This window comes from Acanthopagrus latus, chromosome 16 (genome assembly GCF_904848185.1).
Source record: "Acanthopagrus latus isolate v.2019 chromosome 16, fAcaLat1.1, whole genome shotgun sequence".
Classification (NCBI taxonomy): Eukaryota; Metazoa; Chordata; class Actinopteri; order Spariformes; family Sparidae; genus Acanthopagrus; species Acanthopagrus latus.
In genome coordinates this window covers 2435658-2461882 of record NC_051054.1, presented here as the reverse complement: position 1 = coordinate 2461882, position 26225 = coordinate 2435658, and the positions used below count along the sequence as shown (strand labels likewise).

The following is a 26225-nucleotide window of genomic DNA, read 5'->3' as shown; positions in this document are numbered from 1 at the left end:
CAAAAATGTAGTGATATTTGATTTATGTGGTTGTTCGTAGACCGTCAGATACCTTCCAGCTGTGTTAGTGGCAACAATAGAACAAGACCTCAGGACGTACAGTGACTCAAACAGGGTAGCTTCCTACCTAAAGTTAAAACACTTGTTGTTGTTAATGTTAGCCAGGTGGTTTCTGTGCTTGAACCTAACCAGAGAATAAGCACACCTTTGTCACAACAGAAAAAATAGCATCTTTAATTCTGAGTTATCTTTTGCAAAATAGCTACTTACTTTCAGCCAGGTGCCAAGCAAATGAATTTCATCTGAATTTTTTTTGGTGCGGGGTGAATGACAGCATGGCTATAAACATGTTTCTGTCACTTCTGTCATCACAACTGCTTGAAGTTGTCAGGTGGGGGTTTAAAGGGGAAAACTATGGAAGGGGAAGGTGGACCCAAAAGCAGTTATGCACAGGAGGCAAAGATAAAGAGGAACAAAAGGCGAGCTTTAATAAAGCAAAAGCTGAAATGCAAAAAAACCAAGGCAGACAAAACAGGACAAAAAGCAAAGTAAGAACCGAATCAGCCAGGTAAAGTAACAACTTAAAGGGCAGGACAAAGCACAAAGAAAGAAATCAAAGTTCAACTCAAACATGGAAAAAATGCAAAATAAATCCAAAACCTACCAAACAGAACAAGAGCATGGAACAAGAGCAAACAGAAAACAGAAAACAATGACCGGACAAGGAGTGAGGGGAACACAGAGACTAAATACACAGACACTGATGACATGACGAGGAACAGGTGAGGAGAGAGAGAGGAGGAAGCAAGCCAGGTGTGATAATGAGGGGGAGGAGCACAGAGGAACAGACCAGGAGGGAACAAGACAACAGACAGAGGGAGCCAGAGGGGAGAACACAGGAGAACTTAAAGGACACATGAGGGCATGGAAAAAATCAAAACATGACACAAGACATGGAAAAACAAAACACAGAACACAACAAGACATAGAAAAAAAGGACATGAATCAAAACCCAAAACCCAAAAACCAGAAACAAAGGACAACACAAACAGGAGTCATGACAGAAGTAGACAACAGCAACTCAAACATGTATTTCGTATCTGGTTTAACTCTCACATGAGGATTAAATCAGCAGAAACTGTGACATATGTGTATATTTTCTTTGCATTCTACAGTTACATGTCCAGTACTTAAAACTAAATGGTTGAAACTGGCTCTTTTACAGGACACAACCAGGCAGCTAACGGGTACAACAACCCCTCAGATCCCAACACCTGCACCTCCAAGGTGGAACAGCTGAGTGAGAAGGAGATCCCACAGCAGGATCTGGCTGAACTTCTGGGTGTGACCCCTGATGTCAACCCCTCTGAGGGGCCTGAGACCGACTCAGCTCAGCAGAAGCTGAGAGATGTTCGCCTCATACAAGCATCAGTGTCCCAGCACCTCCCAAAGCCGCCGTCGGATCTGGACCAGAACCTTCAGCAGCACCTGGTCAATGTGCAGGACACTGTGCGCAGTGAGCTCATGAGGTTGAGTCCCAGGTTGGAGAAAATGGGTTTGACTGGATCTCTGATTGATTGTTACCATCATCAGACACTTGATCATATCTGTGATCTATTCAAGAAAGTCCAGTCCAGCCAGAAAATGTTTGAGTTGATGAACTGGGTCTTGCATCCTTATCTGAGGTATGTAAGACATCTCTGCATTTTACATGCTTTCCTTTCCTTATTCTCTATTTTAGCTGTGCATGTTCACATACATACCAATCAACAGAGAGAGATTGGAGTAACTGACTTAACAGCACTGTTTTGCTTCAACAAGTGACAAAATCAAATGTTCTTATAACGTGTGAATAATCTGGTATTTTTGGGAATATTCATTTTCTTACCAGAAGGTAGATAAGAAGTTTTATATCATTTCACACCAATTTCCAGAAATAATGTTGGCAATGTACGTTTTCTAGGCCGTTATATTGCTCTTTTGTATTTATGATTAATGCCCACCCTACCCTTAGCAAAAAGTAGTTTATACAAGTGTACTACTTATTTTACACTAAAACTGAGGCAGTATACTTGAAGTATACTTTTTATATACTGTATTTTATATACTTAAGAAAAGTATAGTGAAATATACCTGGCTTATACCGAAAAGTATAAAGAATAGTCTAAGACTAAGTACATTAATACTTAGACTTCCACTTATACATTAATACTAAAGCTTATACTTGTACTTTAGGGAGACTTCCTGTCTGTTAAGCTCTTGTAATGTCTGGTAATAAACGGTGAATGTCTGGCAAGAACTTGTCAAATTACAAGCACTAATGATTAGTATGTCCTGATCCAAGTACAGAAGTGACTTGCATTGACTTGCACTTTTAATTTTGCAGAATTCAAATATTTTCACTACACACACTTGCTTTGAGGTATTGCCCTGCCATCAACTTACATGTTAATAAACTAAAATGTGGACTAGAAGTATATATGTAGTACACTTGTAGACTATAGATAAGTGTACTTTTTGTATACATGAAAGTGTACTTCTGCAAACTAAAAATGACTTTATTAAGTATTTAAAAGTATACTTTTGTAAACTAAAAATGTTCCAATTTAGTCCTAAGAGGGTTAGGGTCCATAGTATACTTGCTATACTTATACTCAAGCATACTTAATAAAATGAACTTCAAGTATACCACTTTTTGCTAAGGGTCACCCTAACTCCGCCCACCAGCAACTCTGAAACTCAATTAGCGGCCATCTTGTGATGAGATCATACCAGCTGCACCATCCATCAACACCTTCATGTTTCAGTATTATTACTACATTTGTACACTAGTTCTCAGTGATCAAAGGTTGGACCACACCCATCTTCATACTCCACACTCATTTTGAACTCATCAACACAGAATCCTGACTGAATATTGCACAGCTGCAGTACATATCATATTTACTAAATCTTTCCACAGACAGACAGACAGAGACTGACAATACCAGCTGCACTAGTATATGATTGGAACTGGGTTACTGTGTTCCACAACTGTATGAACTGACATGTTAACAATGTACGTCTTGTATTCTGAATATCTCTTTTATTATTACTGAATAGTATAACATTAGGTTCAGAGGTGAAACTGACTCCTGCTCGGTTGTGATGTTGGTTCTCTCCCAGTCAGGATCTGCTCGTTCATCCTGACCATCAAGAAAATGCTCCCATAAAAAAAGGCGACTTCCCGCTGCCGACAGAATTGGTGGCAAAAGCAGAGAAGCTACTACTTGAAAATGTGCAGGTAGAAATAGTAAATTAATAATGTTTGGGTGCTTATATGTCAGTAAATTCCCCCAGTAGGGATCAAAGAAAATACCTGTAGAATTGTAAGTGTTTAGAGCATCTGTCAAAGTATATGGATCTATTTTTGTCCCCAGAAAGAGGTCAGAAAATGTCTGGATCAAATCCTGCTGATTCACACAAACCAAGACGATGACAGTGAGGAGTCTTGCATTGGACTTTACGTGGACATTATTCAGGTACTTAGTGAAGCAGATGTTTAAAAAGTGTCTCTTGCTATTTGAAAAGACCACGGGAAAGGATTCAGATTAATCTGTGTTTGTGCGTACAGATTACTTTGTAAATATTTATTTGCCTTTTTCAACACATTTGTCTGACTGTTTATTTGTTGCACAATTTCAATTCCCCTTTTTCCCCTTAAAGTTAGTCAATGTCATGCCTGAAGAAGCACAGGAAATCAACTCAAAACTGTCTCATGATATCCGAGAAGTTTGTTTCCAAGAGCTGAAGATGTTTCTGGGGAGGTGAGAATCTATTTTTACTTCCATAATTAATAATTTACCTGCAAATCTTTGAACACAATTATGTATTTAGAAAAAAAAAATACATTGTTAGATTTGATCATGAAGAAATGATCTTTGACTTGTAGGTACACTGCTGAGCAGACTAAGATTCTTGGGGAAAAAGCAAAAAAGGCCATTCCAAATCAGATCCACTTCCTCAAGATTCTGAAAACTTGTAAAGAAATTAAGTGAGTATTTCTAGTTCCTGAGCTCACTCCCGACCCGAAGAGGGTGATTCACCAAATTCCAGCAGGGAATCCTTCAAAGCCACTTCATACTCAGTTTCAAACCACCCCATTGACTGCTGGAGGTCACGGACCAAAGAAGCCAACAGAGCCACATCATCTGCAAAAGGGAGAGACATTTTAATAAGGTTGGGTACTCTGAGCTGATGTTCAGTGCAAACAGCAGTCAGAACCTACCACTGAGTGACTTGCAGTATCCCTACACCCGCCCAACCACACAACCCCATGGAATGAGGCCCGGTCACCAGGTCTGGCTTCAGGAGGTTACCCTGGTTTCCCATCTCTAGGCAGATTCATATGTGGTCTTCGAACTGCAATCTGCCCTGAAAGAACCTACCAGGTGCTATTGCCCCCAACAACACAGCTCCCAGGATCACACGAGAACAAATCCCTTTGATGAAGAGCATCGATTCTTACTATTAAAACAGCCAATACAATATAGAACTGCAGTTTGAACATTTGAATCACTTTAGGATGTACAAAGTTAAAAGGCTTAACTTGCTGTAAGAAAGTAAAAATGATGATGACGATTCTTTTCAATGATATTTATGTTGTTTCATCTCAGGAAGCACGTCCAGACTAAAAGTGAAGGTATTGAAGATTCCCTTATCCAGGAAATTGTGGCAGCGCTTGAAAACATGGAGGATTTTACTTTGAAACTTCTGATGGAAATTGTTGCTGACATGACAGAGGTAGCTGTTAAGTATGAAAGTTAATTTTTGTCCTAAAAATAGTCTAACAAATGTCAAAGTTATGTTTTTGCACCATTTCTGTACCACAGAGCCGCCTTCAGAATTACTTTACAACCAAGTACAAGAGATTCTTCTTGATATCTGATGTAGAGACACATTTCGCTAAGGTGTCGTGGTGTCCGGACATACAAAAGGTATATTTGAAATTTATCCTCAGCGGTCCACTGGAAATCTTGCCTCACAAATTTTTTTTCACTTTAATTTGATAAATCAAACAATGAAAATCAAGCAATTCTATCAGAATGAACATATTTGTTATTTATGGTGCTGCTGTTATTGTTGGTGTCAGAACACAAACTGTCTTTGTGTCTCTCAGAGAGTGATGGACGAGGCCTACAAGCTCATTGCTCACACTTACCTCAAACATCTCGTCCGAAGCAGCCAGAGGAAACTGAGAAAGTGCTGGAGTCCTGATGTTGTACAAAAAGTCATTGAAGATGCAGAGCTTCTTCACAACACCATCTCAAAACTGGTGAGAACAACATTTTGGTATCATTCACTGGAAACAGAGTGCTTGTTCTTATTTCTTGTTAATGATGTTTTGCCTCTCTTGCATCAGGCCCCTGGTGTTGAACAGTGGAAGCTCCCAGAGCTGCTGGAGGATGAAAACATCGACGCAGTGAAGATCACAGTTGCGACCATGCAGCGTTCCCGGTAGTGTTGCTTTGGCCCTCTGTGTACATTTATAAGAGCTGTAACTGTGCCACAATATAAAAATGTGGTCACATTATTGGCTGCGAGGAAGAGGCAGGTACCAGAGCATATTCAGACCATGCCACAGTTAAACGTTAAGGTAGTTTATTTAAATTGGTAGAAGATTTCAAAAAGGATAGGGAAGGGGGGTCGGGGCTGTTGGATCAAGAGGGGGGGTTGAGTAAGGTTGTGGAGTGGCTGGACTGTCTAGGAACAAGGGAGTTTGAGACTCACAGTGGGCGTCTCGATGGGCGCATGTCTTGGTCGGTGTGGCTTTATCATCCCCACTGTGGTCCCTGTCCTGGAGGATCTTCTTGCCATGGAATGGCGATGATCCTGGGAGAGACCATAGTGGAGAATTAGAGAGTCTGGGTCGAAGGGTTTTAATAACTTGAGATGAACAGGAGAGAAATGGCCTATATAAATTCACGGGTGATTGAATCAGAGTGATGCAGGTGGTGGAGATAATGAGGCACAGGTGGCGAGATTGATGAGACACAGATTGTTTGATTGCTGGATCTGGGTGGCAGATCAGCAAGGAGGGGCGGTGTGTACCAGCTCCTGAATCTTAGTTAAAATAACTCCATGTAGTAGCGCCGCTTAGCTCGGTTGGTAAAGTGCGACCCATGTGCTGAGGCTCTGCAGCGGACCCGGGTTCGACTCCTGGCCCCGGTCCCTTTGCTGCGTATCACTCCCCCTCTCTTACCCTCTTTCCTGTCACACTCTTCAGCTATCCTGTCAATAATAATGCCAGAAAAGGCCAAAAAAAATAAATAATAAAAAATAAGAAATAACTCCATATAGAGACGGACTGACCTGTTTGTCAAAATATTGTCAGATATGTTTTCTAGAGGGACTGCATCTTACTAACTCTTCTTGTGTTTTCCCCTCAGCTACAGAGAGGATGAGGAGCTCCTGTCCACACTGCTAGTATGGAAGGGTCTCTCTAAATCGCAGGCTAAGCAGGTGCTAGGTGCTCTTCCTGAACATGAACCCAGGCAGACGAACTCTGTATCAGAGTGCCGCCATTTTTGATGAGCTTCTCCACAGAGGATCAACAGCAACAAGCAGAGAAGAGGACAGAGCTGATTTTCCAAAATGTTCACCCACTCAGTTTCTGCTTTCACTCTTTAATCTAAAGATAAAGATATGATTTTATAAGCTTTGATTCAAAATTATTAACAGGATATTAAAATTAAATTAATTAAATTCATTTTTTTTTTCAATGCAAAAAAAGTGCTTTTTCTTTTACAAATTGAGGATACTTATCTGTGCTTTGGTAGGTGATGGTTCATTTTGTCACTTCAGCTTTACAACAAGTTCCTTGAAGTAGGTTTCACAAAAATCTTCTGAACTATACTTTGACTACAGAATCTGTTCAGAACTTTAAACTTTAAAGGTCCCATATTATACTGTTTTTCATCAATTTCACACTGCTGTCAGAGATCTAACAACTCTGTATTCGAGATGCATTGCCCCAAACCCATCTGTGGTCCTGAATTTCAGCTGTCTAAAAGTTACTCTACAGAGCTCTATTCAGAGCAGTCTGTTTCTGTGCCTGCACCTTTAAATGCTAATGAGCTCCATCTGTCAACGCCCACTTGGAGAGCTCTTCCTGCTACGTCACTCTCAGGGAGGGGAAGCCCCTTGCGTTAGCAGTTAGCATGCTAATGTTTGCGGTGGATGTATATATGTATCGCTGTGGCTCGCGGAGATTTCTTCGTTCAACCGAACCAGTTTGACCCAGAATCGGACCCAGAAGGAGAGGCTGCTGAAGAAGTACAGACTCTGTGGCTGCAGCAGGACGTTTCAGAATGGTTAGTGTGTGTCTGAATAATGTTAGTTTGTTCATATGTGTTGTTACAGTAACTGCCATGAAGCTAATGGCTAGCAGCTAGCGAAAGATGTGTTTGTCTCCAAACTCTTGGACACTGTTCGCATCGTCTCTGTCTCCAGTCTGCACGTTTCCAGACTATTAACTGTGACAACAAAGCTCCATCGTAATATTATTAACATTAAACTCACTTCAAACTCCATTACATAGCGGACCGAAGCGGAGCTAAGTAGTTAGCCAGTTTCCAGCTGACTTCACCAGACTCGTAGCAACTATAAATACTATCAAACCGCGGCGTCACTTTTCGGTGGCTTGGGTGCAGTTGTTGGATCCAGTATGGTTGGGACTGATCCTTTTACGAAGGTCAGTGTCGAGGCAAAGCCAGCTTTGTACTGACCCTCATTACTGAAGCAGTCCGATGTGAAGCGATTAGCACACACGCACAAGCTAACACGAACCACAGTCGGCATGTTGTTGTTAAAAATGAAATGCCACCACTGTCTCTTCTGTTGTTCTGTAGCTGAGACAGAATTTAGGCACTTATGTTGATTTTTACACCCAACAACAGAGCTATTTGTCTGTCTAACTCTGAGCGACGACGTTGCGAAACACTGCTATCTCACTGACGGACACACCGAACTTCACCTCTGGGATGAACGCCCCCCTCTCAGATATCTCCTGTCACCGCTCAGAGGAGGTTGGCCTATGATAATGACTCGTTACATGACAACAGGAGCTGAATCTGAATAGCCTGTAGGAGCGCCGTGTTACCAGTGGGTGGGCTGCAGAGACCCTGCAGGAATCGCTTGTTTTCCTCTTTCTGGGAGTTGGCTCGGGGAGGACCAGCTTATATATGTAGAGACCAGAGAAAATGTGTTTTTCATAATATGGGACCTTTAAAACTACAGGTGTTGTCCTTAAGTACAGTGCAGCCTAATGGAGACTCTATTATCTCATTGTTTTATTTTCATATCGTGATCCCAATGTATTGATAGCTTTCTCTCTTTTTTATTCCATTTCATATTGTATTGTATTGAAGTGCTTTCTCTCTTGTTTGATATGATTTTATATTCTCAATACTGACTCAGACATGTATTTGTTGTCAAAAGCACTGTTGAAACTGAACTCTGGTCTGCATGACATTAAAAGCTACTGAAACAAAAGTCAGCCCATCAACCCCATAAAACATCTTTTAAATGCCTCAGCTGGGTTAGGAGGCATTTTGGCTCCACCAACTGGTGTTCTGACTCTTCTTGCATCAGACAAATACTTGAACTTGAACGAAAGTGACTGTCGGTTTGTTGGGATTTTGGAGAATGTCCTGCTCTCCTGAACATGGTAGTTAAGTTAAGTTGAATACTGGATATTCCCCTTGGCTGGGGGGAATTAAAGTAAACAGGTGTGATCAGTGGGTGTGTCCTCTCACATGAAGCTCCAGCTCATTTACTGAAACAAGAGAATGCACCAATAAGGATTAACTGTGTATACTGGTTAAATAATGGTTTAAGTTTAAATTATGTTGCAACAAACCTTGAAACAAAAACAATTCAATCTGAACTCCTCTCTAGTTTTTACCCTTAACATAGAATATTTTTAATTCTGTTGCACCAAAACTTTTAACTCCAATTCAAACAGTGATCCAGGGTCAACTTAAGACTTATAGTTGAAGTAGTTTAACATGATATAACAACTTCGCTCTGTGGGCGTGATTCAATGACGAAGATTAAACGGAAGTACGTTGCTGTTATGATAAACAAATCCACCTTTATAAAAGGCATCACAGACCGGCTGGTTGAGACTGACTAACACAGCACAGAGAACGAAGGTGCAAACACAAACCGAGAATGAAAAACATTTCCAAAAGGAGAAGTAAGATGAATGAGAACATACAAGATGGTAAGAGCCTGTTATGTTCATGTGTGCACTTTGCATAGTTTACATGCACCAGCCTCTTGTTATTTGGACTATTGTTATTACATTTGTGTACAGTAACGAACGTCTGGGGTTCTACCCTGAAAGATGCCTCATCAAAACACTGAGCTCTGCATGCTAAAACAGTCAAAACACAAAAGCTAAGAATGTTTTATTATGCATACTGTCTGTCTATGAATATGTATTGGAAGCAGGAGCAAGTAAATTAAAAATATGACTAAAATAAGAATCTATGGCCGTACCAGCAGCTTGTGAGAATTACATACAGGTAGACAGCTATGACCTGTTGAGGTGTGATCATAAGACCTCCGTGGATGTCCTGTGGTGTCTGGCACCAGGACATTTGTACTGGATCCTTGGACCTGTATGTTGGAGGGTGGAGCCTTCCTAGACTTGATCTGTCACATACCACAGATCCCTTTCTTCCATTAGAGGGACCACACCTCCCTTTAGCTAAAGCTGTGATGCAGTCTGATTGAAAACAGCTGGGAGCGTCATGCCTAAGTCGTTGTGTAACATTCTTCAGATCAAAAGTGAAATGATATTCAATTTATGATTATATTTGTGGTTGTGGATACTCTGTAGACCAGCCACCTATGGCAGTGTATGTTTTTAATGAGACCTCAGGACATCTGCAGTGATCGAAACACAAGTTAACTTTTGCAAAGTAGCTACTTACTGTAGTCAGCCAGTGCAAAGCAAATTAATTTCATCTAAAACTAAAAGCTTGAAATGGACTCTTTTACAGGACACAACCAGGCAGCTTATGGGTACAACAGCCCCTCGGCTCAGAACACCTCCACCACCCAGGTGGAACAGCTGAGTGTGGAGGAGATCCCACAACAGGATCTGGCTGAACTTCTAGGTGTGACCCCTGATGTCAACCTCTCTGAGGAGGGATCATGCTGCTCAGTGGAATCTGAGTCTGATTTAGCTCAGCAGAAGCAGAGAAATGTTCACCTCATACAAGCATCAGTGTCCCAGCACCTCCCAAAGCCACCATCAGATCTGGACCAGAACCTTCAGCAGCACCTGTTCAGTGTGCAGGAGACTGTGCGAAATGAGCTCATGAGGCTGAGTCCCAGCTTGGAGAAAATGGGTTTGATTGGATGCCTGATTGAATGCTACCATTGTCAGACACTTGATCACATCAGTGATCTATTCAAGAAAGTCCAGTCCAGCCAAAAATCCTTTGACCTGATGAAGTGGGTCTTGGTTCCTTATCTGAGGTATGTAAGACATCTCTGCATGTTCTGCATATCTCCACATGCATGTTTATACTCTGCTTTTAATTTGAACTCATCAACACACCTGTGAAGTTTCCTGACTGAATCTTGCACAGCTGCAGTACTATCATATTTACTAAATCTTTCCACAGACAGACAGACAGAGACTGACAATACCAGCTGCACTAGTATATGATTGGAACTGGGTTACTGTGTTCCACAACTGTATGAACTGACATGTTAACAATGTACGTCTTGTATTCTGAATATCTCTTTTATTATTACTGAATAGTATAACATTAGGTTCAGAGGTGAAACTGACTCCTGCTCGGTTGTGATGTTGGTTCTCTCCCAGTCAGGATCTGCTCGTTCATCCTGACCATCAAGAAAATGCTCCCATAAAAAAAGGCGACTTCCCGCTGTCGACAGAATTGGTGGCAAAAGCAGAGAAGCTACTACTTGAAAATGTGCAGGTAGAAATAGTAAATGAATAATGTTTGTGTGTATATATATAGTTTCTGTATCTATGTATCTATTTTTGTCCCCAGACAGAGGTCAGAAAATGTCTGGATCAAATCCTGCTGACTGACAGAAACCAAGACGTTTGTGACAGTGAGGAATCTTTCATTGGACTTTATGTGGACATTATTCAGGTACTTAGTAATGCAGATGTTTGGGACCACGGGAAAGGATTCTGTTTAATTTGTGTTTGTGTGTACAGATAACTTTGTAAATATTTATTTGCCTTTTTAAATACATTCATCTGGCTGTTTATTTGTCGTATAATATCAATTTCCTTTTTTATTTCCTTAAAGTTAGTCAATGTCATGCCTGAACAAGCACAGGAAATCAACTCAAAACTGTCTCATGATATCCGAGAAGTTTGTTTCCAAGAGCTGAAGATGTTTCTGGGGAGGTAAGAATCTATTTTTACTTTAGGAATTAATAATTTACCTGCAAATCTTTGAACACAATTATGCATTTAGAAAAAAAAAATTATATTGTTAGATTTGATCATGAAGATCTGATCTTTGACTTGTAGGTACACTGCTGAGCAGACTGAGATTCTTGAGAAAAAAGCAAAAAAGGCCATTCCAAATCAGATACGCTTCCTCAAGACTCTGAAAACATGTAAAGAAATTAAGTGAGTATTTCTGAGTTCCTGATGTCTGAGCTACTCACCCTATTTTAAAGTCTGAGCCCAGCCACCCGACAGAGGCGACTCATTTTGTCTGCTTGCAGCCACAATCTCCTCCTTTTGGGAACTACCCAGAGTTCTTGACCACAGGGGAGCGTTGATAATGCAGATTGGTACAACAAAAGCTAACACCTCACTGAACCACATTTCCATCTCTCGCTTGATTTTCCCTTCCCTCAAGAACAAGACCCTCACAACACCTCCTGTTAACGACAACTCAGTTGCAAACCACCCCATTGACTGCAGGAGGTCCAAAGAAGCCAACAGAGCCACATCATCAGCAAAAGGGAGAGACATTTTAATAAGGTTGGGTACTGTTTAGTTCAAACCACAGTCAGGACCTACCACTCAGTGACTTGCAATAGTAGTAGTAGAGATTTCATCCCTCCACCTGGTCTTGGGTCTACCCCCTGTTTCCTCCCAGTTGGACGTGCCAGGAACACCTCCCTAGGAAGGCGCCCTGGTGGCATCCTCATCAGATGCCTGAACCACCTCAACTTGCTCCTTTCCACGCAGAGGAGCAGCGGCTCTACTCCGAGTCCCTCCCAGATGGCTGAACTTCTCACTTTATCTCTAAGGGAGAACCCAGCCACCCTGCGGAAAAAAACCATTTCGGCCGCTTGTGCTTGCAATCTTGTTCTTTCGGGCATGACTCATCACTCATGACCATAGGTGAGGGTAGGGACGAAGATTGACTGGTAGATCGAGAGCTTGGCCGTCCGGCTCAGCTCCCTTTTCATCACAACCGTGTGGTGAAGCGCATGCAACACCACACCTGCTGCTCCGACTCTCCAGTAGATCTCACGCCCCATCATCCCCTCACTCGTGAACAAAACCCTGAGGTACTTAAACTCCTTCACTTGGGGCAAGGACCCATTCCCCATCTGGAGAAGGCAATCCACTGGTTTCCTTCTGAGAACCATGGCGTCAGATTTAGAGGTGCTGATCCTCATCCTTGCCGCTTCACACACTGCGAACTGATCCAGTGAGCATTGTAGATCTACAGCCGATGGTTCCATCAAGACCACATTATCTGCAAAAAGCAGTGATGCGATCTTCAGGCCACCGACCTGTAACCCCTCCACACCACGACTGCACCTCAAATCCTGTCTATGTATATCACAAACAGGATTGGGGACGAGGCACAGCCCTGGTCCCCCTTCTTAAAGAGAGGGACCACCATACCTGTTTGCCACTCCTTCAGTGGAAAGTGGAAAGTACTCCTTCCACTGCCCTATGACCTCCTCAGTTTAAGTCAACAAGGTCCCATCCTTGCTGCACACAGCTTGGATGGTTCCCCGTTTCCCCCTCCTGAGTTGCCGGACGGGTTTCCAAAAGTGCTTTGGCGCTGCCCGAAAGTCCTTCTCCATGACCTCGCCAAATTCCCCCTTGGCAGACCCGGCCACCAGGCGCTCACTCATGGGTCCTCCGTCCGGGCCTGGCTCCGGACGTGGGCAGGGTCTCTCGCCTCACATCTCTATCTTTCATGGGGTATTTGTGAACCATACTTAGTCTGGCCCCTCACCTGAGACCAACTTGCCTTGAGAGACCCTACCGGGAGCACATGGCTCCTGACAACCTAGCTCCCAGGTTCATCGGGACACTCAGACCTCTCCACAACGATAAGGTCATGGTTCCCGGAGAGGAAATGATGATGACGATTCTTTTAAATGACATTTATGATATTTCCTCTCAGGGAGTACGTCCAGAATAAAAGTGATGGCATTGAAGATTCCCTTATCCAGGAAATTGAGGCAACGCTTGAAAACATGGAGGATTTTACTTTGAAACTTCTGATGGAAATTGTTGCTGACATGACAGAGGTAGCTGTGAATTATGAAAGTTAATTTTTGTCCTATAAATAGTCAAACAAATATCAAAGTTATGTTTTTGCACAATTTCTGTCCCACAGATGCACCTTCAGAATTACTTTAAAACCAAGTACGGTCAATTCTTCTTGATATCTGATGTAGAGACACATTTCCCTAAGGTGTCGTGGTGTCCGGACATACAAAAGGTATATTTAAAATTACATCCTCAGCAGTACACTGGAAATCTATTTTCACTTTAATTTGATACATCAAACAATGAAAATCAAGCAATTCTATTAGAATGAACATATTTGTTATTTATGGTGCTGCTGTTATTGTTGGTGTCAGAACACAAACTGTCTTTGTGTCTCTCAGAGAGTGATGGACGAGGCCTACAAGCTCATTGCTCACACTTACCTCAAACATCTCGTCCGAAGCAGCCAAAGGAAACTGAGAAAGTGCTGGAGTCCTGATGTTGTACAAAAAGTCATTGAAGATGCAGAGCTTCTTCACGACACCATCTCAAAACTGGTGAGAACAACATTTTGGTATTATTCACTGGAAACAGAGTGCTTGTTCTTATTTCTTAATGACGTTTTGCCTCTCTTGCATCAGGCCCCTGGTGTTGAACAGTGGAAGCTCCCAGAGCTGCTGGAGGATAAAGACATCGAGGCAATGAAGATCACAGTTTGGGCAATTCAGCATTCCTGGTAGAGTTGCTTTGGCCCTCTGCAAACTATAACTGTGCCACAGTATAAAAATTGGGTCAAATAATTTGTTGTGAGTAAGAGGCAGGTACCACAGCACAATATAGACAGTGCCACATTGTCTATTTGTCAGTCCTGGCGTTCATGAAGTGCTTTTAAAGAGATTTTATTACATCAAGATATCAAGAAGTTCGGGCTCTCAGCTATTTACTAATATTGGATTGTCTTAAAACAAGCATCTAGTGGCCATTAGAGGGACTGCATCTTACTAACTCTTCTTGTGTTTTCCCCTCAGCTACAGAGAGGATGAGGAGCTCCTGTCCACACTGCTAGTATGGAAGGGTCTCTCTAAATCGCAGACTAAGCAGGTGCTAGGTGCTCTTCCTGAACATGAACCCAGGCAGACGAACTTTTTAGTAGAGTGCTGTTATTTATAATGAGCTTCTCCACAGAGGATCAACAGCAACAAGCAGAGAAGGGGACAGAGCTGATTTTCCAAAATGTTCGCCCACTCAGTTTCTGCTTTCACTCTCTAATCTAAAGACAAAGATATGATTTTATAAGCTTTGATTCAAAATTATTAACAGGATATTAAAATTAAGTTAATTAAATTATTTTTTTTTTATGCAAAAATGTGCCTTTTCTTTTACAAATTAAGGATGCTTATCTGTGCTTTGGTAGGTGATGGTTTATTATGTAGTTTCAGCTTTACAACAAGTTCCTCCAAAAATCTGAATAGTTTTAACCCTGGTGATATGACAAGAATGAGAGGTGTTGTCCTTAAGTACAGTGCAGCCTAATGGAGACTCAATTATCTATTTAATTGTTTTATTTCTATCGAGATACCAACGTATTGATAGCTTTCTCTCTTTTATTTCCATTGTATATAGTATTGTATTGAAGTGCTTTCTCTCTTGTTTGATGTGATTTTATATTCTCAATACTGACTCAGACATGCATTTGTTGTTAAAAGCTCTGTTGAAACTGAACTCTGGTCTGCATGACATCAAAAAGCCACGAAAACAAAAGTCAGCCCTGCAACCACATAAAACCTCTTTTAAAGCCTCAGCTGGGTTAGGAGGCATTTTGGCTCCACCCACTGGTGTTCTGACTCTTCTTGCATCAAACAAATACTTGAACTTGAATGTGTCGGTTTGTTGGGATTTTGGAGAATGTCCTGCTCTCCTGAACATGGTAGTTAAGTTGAATACTGGATATTCCCCTTGGCTGGGGGGGGAATATCCCTGAGAGCTGTCACTCTCTCAATGCATTTTGTTCTCTGGAATGGAATTGTTGCTGTAATAATCATCAGCCTGAGAAATATAAAAGTTTTACACAAACTCACAGGTGAAAAATATAATTAGGGCTAATTTTAAAAGATGATGGAGCCTGTGGATCGTCTGACTTTCTGCAAATGTCACTTGTTTTTTCATGTTAGGAACACGACTCAGGCAGGTTTCCTCTCAGACACATCCGTCCACACTGAGGTCGGTCCAGGTAATTAAAGTAAACAGGTGTGATCTCACTGAGGACCAGTGGGTGTGTCCTCTCACCTGAAGCTCCAGCTCATTTACTGAAACAAGAGAATGCACCAACAAGGATAAACTCTTAATTCTGGTTAAATCATGATTTAAGTTTAAATTTTGTTGCATCATACCCTGGAACTGAAACAGTTCAATATGCACTGCTCTCTAGTTTTGACTCTAAACCTAGAATATTTTTAATTCTGCTGAACCAAAACTTTAAACTCCAATTCAAACTGTGATCCAGAGTTAACTTAAAGCTGTTGTCTGTTAACTATTTTTTTTTTTGTTATATTTGCTAAAATTGTCATTATGATCTGACAGTAGAATAAGATTCAGGTCGGCTGTCTGTGGCTCCACCCAGTGGATGTAATGGATGGGAGTTGGTTCTGGTGCATCCAACAAATGCTCAACTGGACTGGGATCTGGAGAATGAGGCAGCCAGTTTGACACCTTGGGTTCTTTGCCATGAGGGGGTGTAGCTGGTTGAACGGTGTTTTGGTGGGTGGTGTTTGTCAAAGAGGCTCCACAAAAATTACAGAACTCAGAGTTTCCCAGCAGAACATTTGATTGTAACAAGATGATCAATGATCACTTCACTTGTCAGTTGTTTTAATGTTGTGGCTGAACAGTGTAGATACACATGTTAAATAAAATATAATTATATCATTTATATTATATACAAATGAGATCAAATACATGCAGGCGTTCTACTCAGACATACTGTGTATATTTCCTCTCAGTAAACAAAAACCCATTTAAAATACTACTTTTGCTTCCCTCTTTTATTTATCATTGAAGTAACTTGTACATTGCTTGTTTGCAAATTTGTTTGCCTTTTTAATTAGTTTGTTAGACAAACAGAGAAAGAGGGAGAGAGACTAGTGTCCCAACAGAGACACTGTAGTGGCTTCTGCCAACCCAAACTGTCGGTTTTCAACGACCTGTGAATGAGACTCGACTATCTAGAATAATATACTGATACTAGAGTATTAATGAACAGCAACTGACAAATCTCACACTTTCTGCTTTTAATTTTTGCCCCTATATTGCACTGACCTTGTTGGACCAGGTGTCTCTCCTCTCCAGGTCTGATCACCATACAGGTCAGAGCTGTTCCACCTGAAGCTGAAGACAAGTCCACTGTTCACCTGGAGAGAGGAGGAGGCACTTTAGTATAACATCATGATGACATGCAGATATATATGTGTGTGTGTGTGTGTGTGTGTATTCTGATTGTAACAATAAAAAAGAAGATGTAATCAGATTATAGACACATCTGGCAAAAAGGGGATTTCTCTCAGGATTATCATGTCATAATACAGAATAATATAGCAGTCTGTAACCATGTGCATGACATCACTCTGCACTATAAAATCTACTACAATCTGATTTAATAAATGTGTTTTTTTGTAAACCAGCAAAAAACACACCCACATCTATACCATCGTTTCCTGAGGCCTGGAGATGTCTAGATAAATACAGAGTACACACTATTCATCTATAAATTAAAAAAATAGATTTGAACAGAGTCTGTGTTTAAAGTGTGGTTCAATGCAAAGATAAGCATAACACAATACAGTAGCCTTAAGAAAGAAAAAGTTCATGTTGAATTGAATAATGAGAAATGAGAAGGTTTTAAAAATTCCTTTGAACCTTTCCTTTTTGAACAATGCTTGTTCAGAAATGATCAACATTTAGTCTAACTCACACGTACCCGCTGGTACACAGACCAGATGCGGTGGAATATGGATCTGTGTGTGGGTTTTAAAAGCAACTCCCCTCCAACTGTTCATGGGAGGCAGGTCTATGAAAAAAATAAAATTCAAATCATGACCATAAATAGAAAGTAAGATCAAGTCATGGATTTGGAGTATCATGACTCTATTCTATGTATTAACATCAGAATATACTTCAAATATCCAAAGTAAGAAGCTCCTTCAAGTGTAAAAGCTCCCTGATAGTTGCTGCTATCCATCTGAGCCAAAACTGGTTGATGATGGTTATTGGTCAATGTGCCGTTAAGTCTCTTAACGTCTTGTGTCACTGCGCACATCTTCCTTTTCGCCAATTATGGGCAAAATTTTGATTTAAAAGATTGATTTACCTCCATGTGGGACATTCTGACTGCATGCTCGCAACTGTGAGCCTCACTGCGTCGATGTCGTTGCAGCCCAGCAGCTCTGAGATTTTCAGCAGCATGAGGTTCCTCTGTTGGACACCAGGGGCCTGATACAGCAAAGGCTAAACGTCATGAACAAGCTGTTTACAGTGATTTATAGCAAAATGTTGGTCTCACCAGGTCTGAGATGGTGTCGTGAAGACTCTCAGCATCTTCAGTTACTTTTTGCACAAAATCAGGACTCCAGCACTTCTTCTTCTTTCTTCTGGCTGCTTCGGACGAGATGTTTGAGGTGAGTGTGAGCGATGAGCTTGTAGGCCTCATCCATCACTCTCTGAGACACAAAGACAGACAAAAAGGAAAAAAACTCAAGTCTTAAATATTATTGGTATTAGAAAACTATGACCATTGTTTTTTTTTTTGTTTAAACAATGATCATCAAAATTATCCACAGTCCCCTCCACCTCCTTATATGAACATGAGTTCAGCAAAGAGGCTTCAGGGGAGCTGCTGTGTTGTCTATATTCATATACAGTCAGTGCTTGTTCAGAATCACTGTGTTATGATATACATCGATCAACCACAACCACAAATTAAATATCACAACATTTTTGATCTGAAGAATGCACAACAACTTAGGCATGTCACTACTGTCCGTCCTTCTGATAAAAATGAAAGTGCCGTACGGCTGCTCTCATCTATCTCGTCATCTCATTTACGATGCGATGAAACCTTGGGAGCTGGCATCTAGGGATGCATCGATCCAACTGTTCCAACTGATACAGATGCCTGGGCTTTGTGCATCTGATGATACCCGATACCGATACAATGCCATTGTTGAATTAATAATAAACTGTATACATTCCACCTTATACCTTCCTTCCACCATGTGGAAGAGACTAAAAGAACCCAACTTTCCTAACTAAGACGAAATAATCAAACAGTTACCAAACATTGTAAACATGTGAAACAATATTTGAATTATGATTTATTTGCTATTAAAAAAACAATGGAAAGAAGAATTTCCCACTTTGGGATTATAAATAGTAAATATAATGAAATACTTGAATGTGTGGATTTGTGGGAATGTCCGGCTCTTCTGAAGACAGCACTTAAGTTGGATACTGGATATTCCCCTTGGCTTTGCATGTGGAATTGACGGTGGGGAATATCCCTGAGAGCTTTCACTCTCTAACTGCCTTTTGTTCTCTGGAATGGAAATCTTGATGTAATCATTATCAGCCTGAGAAACACCTACAACGGTCTGAACACAAACATGTCATTCAGACAATTCAAACTGTTCCACACCTCAGTTTGTTTTCAACTTTGCTTTTTCATACAGTTTGCCAGTGGGAGATTTATTGTAGACAGCAGCAGCTTTCGACTCGTGACTCATTACAAAGGCATGCATGTTATCTGATCATCCACAGATACATGAAGGCGCAGAGTTTCACTCCCTCTCACTTCCCTGTTGTTTCTGCTTTTCAGGTGAGCAGGAAAACAAGAAACTAATGATCAGTATGTATGTAACATAGCAATCACAAGACTAAGCTTTGAGAATAGGATTATGATTGTGTCTGTGATACATGATGAACTAAGGTCAGGGTTTACATTAACATCCACTGGGAAATGTACTAAAAATAGTGTCATCCACAAAACAAAAATCTATATTTTTGGTCAGATAAGAACGAGAGAAAACAGAAATATACCTGTGAGATCTAAGACGTGAAAAACATGGTCAAGAATTCTTATTTTGCAAACAATGTTTAAGTTTTTTAGATTTCAGGCAGATATCGATTAGTCAGAAGATTCAACTGATGTTGATTTTATATTAAAGTTACGCTATAAACAAATCTGCATTTAAACTGTATCATGAGACAATATTGATGTTAGCATATTCCCTGTTGACATTTTGACCCCTCAGGTATTATTGATATAGACACGTGGCTCTGTTTCTATCAAAGTGTCCCAATAAGACATGACAACATGAAACAGGACCCTGAAACTGAAACAAGCACATTTGTGCTGTCAGTCAAAAAGCTCTGAAAAAAGGAAAAAGGATGGTTGCCAAAATACTTAATGTACACTTTAGTATCATAATAGTTATAATTGTTAGAAGCAGCAGCATCAGCAGCTGCAGTTTGAATATTTCATGTTGTTGTTTTTTACTCAGCATGATGCAACAGCTTTCCCTCTGAAAATGGGAAGCAGCTACAGTTAGAGGAAAGTGAAAGTAAGGCTAACAGAAAGGCTGCAGTGCAGATGATGTGCTGGGAAAATCCCCACCCAGCCTATATAAGGAGTCACAGAGCTGCTCTGACTCACAGATAGAACAAATCTCTGCAGAGACACAGTAGCAGGAGCTGAATCGTTCGGACTGCACAACTGGAGATGAAGAAGTTTTTGAAAATAAGAAAAAGGAGCAAATCCTGGGGAGCAGACAGCAGGAAGCCTCTTATAGAGAATAACAACAACGACATACAAGATGGTAAGAGTCTCTTATTTATATATATGTTGTTGGTTTGAATGCATAAATCATTATTATTATCATTCTTACTTCTGTCTACGGCCACTTCAGTACAAGTTTGTTGAATACTTAATCTTTTCTTGAATGAAAACTGAGCTATAAAGGGTTAATCTAAGCAAAGAACATGTGCCACAGGAAAATGTTCGCGAGAAATGCAACAAGACTGCTCTTCTGACTCCTCTGAATTCACAAGTGTTTTAAAGATTAGAAAAGACAAAGAAATGGAGTACGGAAAACATGTTAAAAACTGTGAGCATCACCGGATTTATGTAGTTAAATCAAGAGGTTTGGAGCATCATTAGGACGATATTACAGGTGCAATCTGACCGGATCAAACCGGATCTGCAGGAGTGGGAGGGGAATACCTGAGCGGGCACATTCAGTGTGACCTGAAATCACTCTGTGCCATGTTGTGGTTGAAACAAGAGCCAGCTGTGAGGATGGATGAGAAATTATTAATAGAAAGAATCATAATTGGCCTTGTTTACAGTCCTTGGTGTCATTAGAGTTGCGTATTTTGTAGTGGAGCTTTACAGGGAAAGTGATTTTTGGGCAGCAGGGGATTTTTGTGCGGCAGTACAGAGTGGGCACCGGGCCAGACTGGGAACAAAGGTTAGCGGCACCCTGCTATCTAGGTTTTTAATTGATATGTATGTGTCAAGCAACCATTAACTGTATCCAAATGATGGATGACGTACTGAAATAGATCCTCCAAAGTGAAGCAAAACATAGTGATTGCCCCCTAGTGGCTGTGTGCAGAAACTCCCAAATGAAACCCCTTTTGGGTTTAACACAGTTTCTTTGCATTAACAATGCTGTTAACTCTTTCATAGGATACAGCGGGTACGACAACCCCTTGGATCAGAACACCTGCACCACCCAGGTGGAGAAGGAGATCCCACTGCAGGAACTGGCTGAACTCCTGGGTGTGACCCCTGATGTCAACCCCTCTGAGGATGGATCGTGTTGCTCACTGCGGCCTGAGACCGACTCAGCTCAGCAGAAGCAGAGAGCTGTTTGCCTCATACAAGCATCAGTGTCCCAGCACCTTCCAAAACCGCCGTCGGATCTGGACCAGAACCTTCACCAGCACCTGATCAATGTGCAGGAGACTGTGCCCAATGAGCTCTTGAGGCTGAGTCCTCTGTTGGAGGAAATGGGTTTGACTGAATGCCTGATTAATTGCTACCATCGTCAGACACTCGGTCACATTGATGAGCTGCTCAAGAACGTCCAGTCCTGTAAGAAATCCTTTGTGCTGATGAACTGGATCCTGCATGCGTATCTGAGGTATGTAAGCTATTATCTGCTATGCATGAACTTAATTCAAAATGTTCTTTTGCTGTTCATCTCTGATGTCATTATTCGTGGTTGTCTTCCAGTAAGGAGCTGCTCGGTCATCCCGACCTCCAGAAAATGGATCCCATGGAGAAAGTCGACCTCCTGCTGTTCACAGAATTGGCAGCAAAGGCAAAGAACAAGCTGCTGGACAACGTGCAGGTAAGAATACTGATGCTGATTATGATTCATGCTTTTCACTGTAGGCTTATCTTATCATGAGTGACTAAGAAATGCATGCAGAGGAGAGTGCAAGGTCCAAGTAAGTCAGGAGCTGAGGTGAGACAGTCTCCACAACAACTGGTTCAGTTCGGCTAGTTTTTGGTACAGAGCGGTGATTCTGGACATAAATACGGTGGACAAAATAAAAGAAATACCTGTTGATACATCCTCTTCTTCTCAGGAGCTATTTCTCAGCTGTTTCTGCCTCTTATTGTCCACAGAAACAGGTCAGAGCACATCTGGAGAACATCCTGCAGATTGAGAGGCGACAGGACATTGGTGATAAAGAGGAAACTTGCATTGGACTTTATATCAACACCATTGGGGTAATTATCAAAGACCATGAGAAAGGATTCTGATTAACCTGTTTGTGTTCTATATTATTAATATTATTTCCCTTTTTGTTTCTCTTCAAGTGTATTCATGCAATGCCCAAAGAAGCACAAAAAATCAGCTCAAAACTGTCTGATGAGGTCCGGGAGGTTTGTTTCCAGGAGCTGCTGATGTTTCTGGAGAGGTGAGAGTCCTCATACATTATTACCTCAAAATAATTACTGTATCTGCACAGAGTGAGATAATTATCACCAATTAAAGTCAGTGCGCTGCATTGTTTAGACATAACATTGTCTTTTTGTTTGAAGGTACGCGTCCGAGCAGACTGAGATTCTTGGAAAAAAAGCAAAAATGGACAAACCAGAAACGATACACTTCTTCAAGACTCTGAAAACCTGTAAAGAGCTCAAGTGAGTATTTTCTGTTTTGTCCAAATTTGAATTAATTTCACTTCAAACTTGTTGCTCTTCCTTAATGCATATTATGTTTATATGTTTCCTCTCAGACAGCACGTCCAGACCAACAGTAAAGGCATCAACGAGTCACTGATCCAGAAAATTGCAGCAACTCTTGAGAACATGGAGGATTTTACTCTGAAGCTCCTGATGGAGATTATTGAGCACATGGCAGAGGTAGCTGTTCAACATAATCACTGATGCTTTAATTGCTGTTTATGCATATTTCTTACTTAGTCCAACAAATTCCAGTGTTTTGATTTGTGTGATTTCTGTCCAACAGATCCACCTGAAGAATTACTTCAAAACTGAGAACAAGCAGTTCTTCTTCTTGATCCTTGGTGTGAAGGCGTATTTCCCCAAGCTGTCATGGTGTCAGGACGTACAAAAGGTACGTCGAAAATAGTCTTTTAAAGTCTGCTTAAAGATCTGCAACTGGTTACAGTGACAGTAACATCACCCAAGTGCTGTTGTTCCGGACTAAAACCAAACTGTCTGTCTTTTTGTTTCAGAGAGTGATGGATGAGGCCTACAAGCTCATCGCTCACACGTACCTCAAACATCTCATCCGAAGCAGCCAGAAGAAACTGAGAAAGTGCTGGAGTCCTGATGTTGGACAGACAGTAACTGAAGATGCTGAGAGTCTCCACGACACCATCTCAGACCTGGTGAGACCAACAGTTTGGTATTAATCACTGGACACATCTTGTTCTCATTCCTTGTTCATGACATTCAGCCTTTGTTGTATCAGGCCCCTGGTGTCCAACAGTGGAACCTCATGCTGCTGAAGGTCCAAGAGCTGCTGAAGGATAAAGACAGCGACGCGGTGAAGCTCACAGCAGCGAGCATGCTGAAAGAATGTCCCACGTGGAGGTAAATCAATCTATCAAATTAAAATGTGGCCAATAATTCAGAGAAATGTAGCATCTTACTGACTCTGCTCTGTGTTTCCCTCTCAATCACAGAGAGGACAAGGAGCTCCTGCCCGCCCTGCTGCGATGGAAGGGTCTCTCTGGATGGGAGATGAAGGAGGTTCTGGAGGTGCTGGACTCACTTTCAGAGTGCAGACCCAGACCCAGATCTGTAACCTGGTACTCCTGTTTAATCTGCTGGTGATGGATTGACTGCAACAAGCAGAGAAGAGGACAGACTTGGACTTTTTACGTCAGCTGCCTCCCGTGGAAACCTGTTCCGTTAATGCTTCCACCGTCTGATCTAAAGACGGATGCACAGACATAAGTTAAAGAAGGTTTTTATACGATATGACACAAAATTATGATGAGCTTTGTGCACAAGAGGCTCCTCATCAGTTAGCCTAATTGTTACTGTTCCTGTGTTTTCAGGGAAAGGCGAATAGGAATTTTTTAAACCCTTGTTGACCAAATTTTGCTTTTTCTTTCACAATATGCTAATATGTGCTTTGGTGGGTGATGGATTTTTCAAGACTTTAGTTTTAAAACAAGCAAAGTGAAAGTTGTTTACATTTTCTATGTGTTTTTGAATATTTTGTTGGAATATGTTTTGAGGCAAAGTTACCTGATTTTTTTCAGGAAGTTTACACACCATTAAGTTAAGACTGAGTTTCTGAAACTGTGCAATTTCTTTTGACAATCAAATGACGACCAGAGAGGATTTAAAGGAAATGTTAACTTTATTCTGTTATGCAGTTACACATTTACTTTTACTTTGTTTACCGTCATCTGTTTTGTGTATTTTAGGCACTACATGTAAAAACGTTAAGGGATTTTTACTTGAACTTGTTATTTCATTTTTATTTATTTGAATTTATTTATATGAAAACTTCCCGGGCTTCATTAACCAACAGTCAGCGATACAATATCAAACTTCATAGTTCTTCAAAAATCTCCACTGTCATTTGTTACTTACGTGTTCATCTCTCATAAAATCGGGGTACAGATGTGTTTTCTGGCTGAGTTTACTGTTTTTTTATTCTCCCTTTAACACAGTACAAGCTGCACTTCAGTTCAGACATTTGTGTTATTCTAATGTTTATTTTGTTGAGAATCTTTTACTGTACGTTGGGTTGGTTCTCGTGTCTCTCTGTCAGCAATGATGTGAATAAACTTCGGTATGATTCAATGAAAAATCAGAGTTTGGCTTCATTGTTCCTCCACTAGATGGACTCCAACAGCATCTTAACAAAGACTTGAAGGGGAAAAGGTCCACAACACTGATTGTAAACAGATCCCAGAACAGTCAATCTCAGTCTGGAGGATGGGACGTCTTGAGGGGTCAGAGGTCAAGAGATGATGAAAGGAATAAAACATCATTTGAATTTTTAATCTCACTTTTCTTAATATTTTGTTCATGTTTCTCACATAATAGTGGAAACTTTTACCTCTTCAGCCCTAGAAAATGCTTTAAATTCTCAAAACTCATGTCAAGGTGGAAAAGCCATTTAATATACCTTTAATTTGTCAGCTGTGACTGTTGAGCAACAACTATGAGTTTGAAGGTCCCATATTATACTGTTTTTCATCAATTTCACACTGCTGTCAGAGGTCTAACAACTCTGTATTCGAGATGCATTGCCTGAAACCCATCTGTGGTCCTGAATTTCAGCTGTCTAAAAGTTACTCTACAGAGCTCTATTCAGAGCAGTCTGTTTCTGTGCCTGCACCTTTAAATGCTAATGAGCTCCATCTGTCAACGCCCACTTGGAGAGCTCTTCCTGCTACGTCACTCTCAGGGAGGGGAAGCCCCTTGCGTTAGCAGTTAGCATGCTAATGTTTGCGGTGGATGTATATATGTATCGCTATGGCTCGCGGAGATTTCTTCGTTCAACCGAACCAGTTTGACCCAGAACCGGACCCAGAAGGAGAGGCTGCTGAAGAAGTACAGACTCTGTGGCTGCAGCAGGACGTTTCAGAATGGTTAGTGTGTGTTTGTATAATGTTAGTTTGTTCGTATGTGTTGTTACAGTTACGACAAGCTAGCTAACGGCTAACAGCTAGCGAAAGCTGTGTTTGTCTCTTGGACACTGTTCGTATCGTCTCTGTCTCCAGTCTGCATGTTTCCAGACTTTTTACTGTGACAACAAAGCTCCATCGTAATATTATTAACAATAAACTCGCTTCAAACTCCATTACATAGCGGACCGAAGCGGAGCTAACTAGTTAGCCAGTTTCCAGCTGACTTCACCAGACTCGTAGCAACTATAAATACTATCAAACCGCGCTGACACTTACCTGTTGCTCAGGTGCAGTTTGCTGGGTCTGGTATGGTTGGTACTGATCCTTTTACGAGGGTCAGTGTCGAGGCAAAGCAGCTTTGTACTGACCCTCGTTACTGAAGCAGTGAGATGTGAAGCAATTAGCAAACACACACAAGCTAACACGAACCGCAGCCGGCACGTTGTTGTTGTTAAAATATGAAACACAACCGCTGTCTCTTCTGTTGTTCTGTAGCTGGGACAGAATATAGACACTGATGTTGGTTTAT

The 26225-nt window shown here is 41.2% G+C and overlaps 5 protein-coding genes and 1 long non-coding RNA gene across 13 annotated transcripts in view; 4 read left to right on the top strand and 2 right to left on the bottom strand.

The window, feature by feature from the left end:
- The window catches only part of LOC119034363 (protein FAM216A-like), a 9474-nt gene extending 4163 nt beyond the window's left edge, over positions 1–5311 (bottom strand). Inside the window, exon 1 of one of the 3 annotated variants that reach the window (XM_037125318.1) lies at positions 5201–5311. The gene's annotated coding sequence lies outside the window, so the exon portion shown is untranslated. Of the gene's footprint in view, positions 1–270; positions 584–664; positions 714–5200 lie in introns of those variants that run through there. The other 2 variants (XM_037125320.1, XM_037125319.1) reach the window with 2 other exon arrangements.
- LOC119034356 (exocyst complex component 3-like) lies at positions 966–6704 on the top strand. 2 transcript variants are annotated; one of them, XM_037125308.1, is made up of 10 exons: positions 966–1685; positions 3166–3283; positions 3420–3521; positions 3706–3806; positions 3932–4033; positions 4656–4782; positions 4842–4976; positions 5159–5314; positions 5402–5496; positions 6429–6704. In XM_037125308.1, exons 1-10 carry the CDS (start codon positions 1201–1203, stop codon positions 6568–6570), a joined length of 1563 nt encoding a protein of 520 aa, XP_036981203.1. In that variant the 5' UTR covers positions 966–1200; the 3' UTR covers positions 6571–6704. The 2 variants fall into 2 exon arrangements, with proteins under 2 accessions (XP_036981203.1, XP_036981202.1); XM_037125307.1 differs by having other exon boundaries at positions 4872–4976; positions 5159–5496.
- LOC119034366 lies at positions 5406–26225 on the bottom strand. 2 transcript variants are annotated; one of them, XR_005079549.1, is made up of 11 exons: positions 25973–26225; positions 23700–23887; positions 23318–23428; positions 22131–22226; positions 18066–18222; positions 17874–17995; positions 17484–17573; positions 16826–16917; positions 13954–14064; positions 5770–5871; positions 5406–5540 (listed from the first exon to the last, which is right to left on the bottom strand). It is a non-coding gene; the product is annotated as an uncharacterized LOC119034366 (long non-coding RNA). The 2 variants fall into 2 exon arrangements; XR_005079550.1 differs by lacking the exon at positions 13954–14064 and having other exon boundaries at positions 5506–5871.
- The window catches only part of LOC119034352 (potassium voltage-gated channel subfamily H member 5-like), a 138784-nt gene continuing 119614 nt past the window's right edge, over positions 7056–26225 (top strand). Inside the window, exon 1 of one of the 4 annotated variants that reach the window (XM_037125275.1) lies at positions 7056–7352. The gene's annotated coding sequence lies outside the window, so the exon portion shown is untranslated. Of the gene's footprint in view, positions 7353–25596; positions 25658–26225 lie in introns of those variants that run through there. The other 3 variants (XM_037125273.1, XM_037125276.1, XM_037125274.1) reach the window with 3 other exon arrangements.
- Positions 10420–14813, top strand: LOC119034361. Its single transcript, XM_037125316.1, has 10 exons — positions 10420–10530; positions 10883–11000; positions 11076–11180; positions 11343–11443; positions 11570–11671; positions 13422–13548; positions 13638–13742; positions 13912–14067; positions 14152–14246; positions 14539–14813. The coding sequence occupies exons 1-10, from the start codon at positions 10502–10504 to the stop codon at positions 14678–14680; spliced, it is 1080 nt and encodes a 359-aa protein (XP_036981211.1). The 5' UTR covers positions 10420–10501; the 3' UTR covers positions 14681–14813.
- On the top strand, positions 19922–24865 carry LOC119034358 (exocyst complex component 3-like protein 4). The gene is made up of 11 exons (XM_037125309.1): positions 19922–20376; positions 21249–21705; positions 21798–21915; positions 22197–22301; positions 22392–22492; positions 22617–22718; positions 22814–22940; positions 23047–23154; positions 23276–23431; positions 23515–23636; positions 23729–24865. Exons 1-11 carry the CDS (start codon positions 20280–20282, stop codon positions 23877–23879), a joined length of 1644 nt encoding a protein of 547 aa, XP_036981204.1. The 5' UTR covers positions 19922–20279; the 3' UTR covers positions 23880–24865.

What these genes read in the sequence shown, in the direction of transcription:
- LOC119034361 (XM_037125316.1), top strand. Translation starts at nt 10,502, where the DNA reads ATGAAGTGGGTCTTGGTTCCTTATCTGAG. An exon ending in CTGAAGATGTTTCTGGGGAG is followed by an intron (nt 11,444 to 11,569) that starts GTAAGAATCTAT and finishes TTTGACTTGTAG; the next exon opens with GTACACTGCTGAGCAGACTG. An exon ending in ACGACACCATCTCAAAACTG is followed by an intron (nt 14,068 to 14,151) that starts GTGAGAACAACA and finishes CTCTTGCATCAG; the next exon opens with GCCCCTGGTGTTGAACAGTG.
- LOC119034358 (XM_037125309.1), top strand. Translation starts at nt 20,280, where the DNA reads ATGAAGAAGTTTTTGAAAATAAGAAAAAGGAGCAAATCCTGGGGAGCA. An exon ending in AGCTGCTGGACAACGTGCAG is followed by an intron (nt 21,916 to 22,196) that starts GTAAGAATACTG and finishes TATTGTCCACAG; the next exon opens with AAACAGGTCAGAGCACATCT. An exon ending in AAAACCTGTAAAGAGCTCAA is followed by an intron (nt 22,719 to 22,813) that starts GTGAGTATTTTC and finishes GTTTCCTCTCAG; the next exon opens with ACAGCACGTCCAGACCAACA.
- LOC119034356 (XM_037125307.1), top strand. Translation starts at nt 1,201, where the DNA reads ATGGTTGAAACTGGCTCTTTTACAGGACACAACCAGGCAGCTAACGGG. An exon ending in TACTACTTGAAAATGTGCAG is followed by an intron (nt 3,284 to 3,419) that starts GTAGAAATAGTA and finishes TTTTGTCCCCAG; the next exon opens with AAAGAGGTCAGAAAATGTCT. An exon ending in CTGAAGATGTTTCTGGGGAG is followed by an intron (nt 3,807 to 3,931) that starts GTGAGAATCTAT and finishes TTTGACTTGTAG; the next exon opens with GTACACTGCTGAGCAGACTA.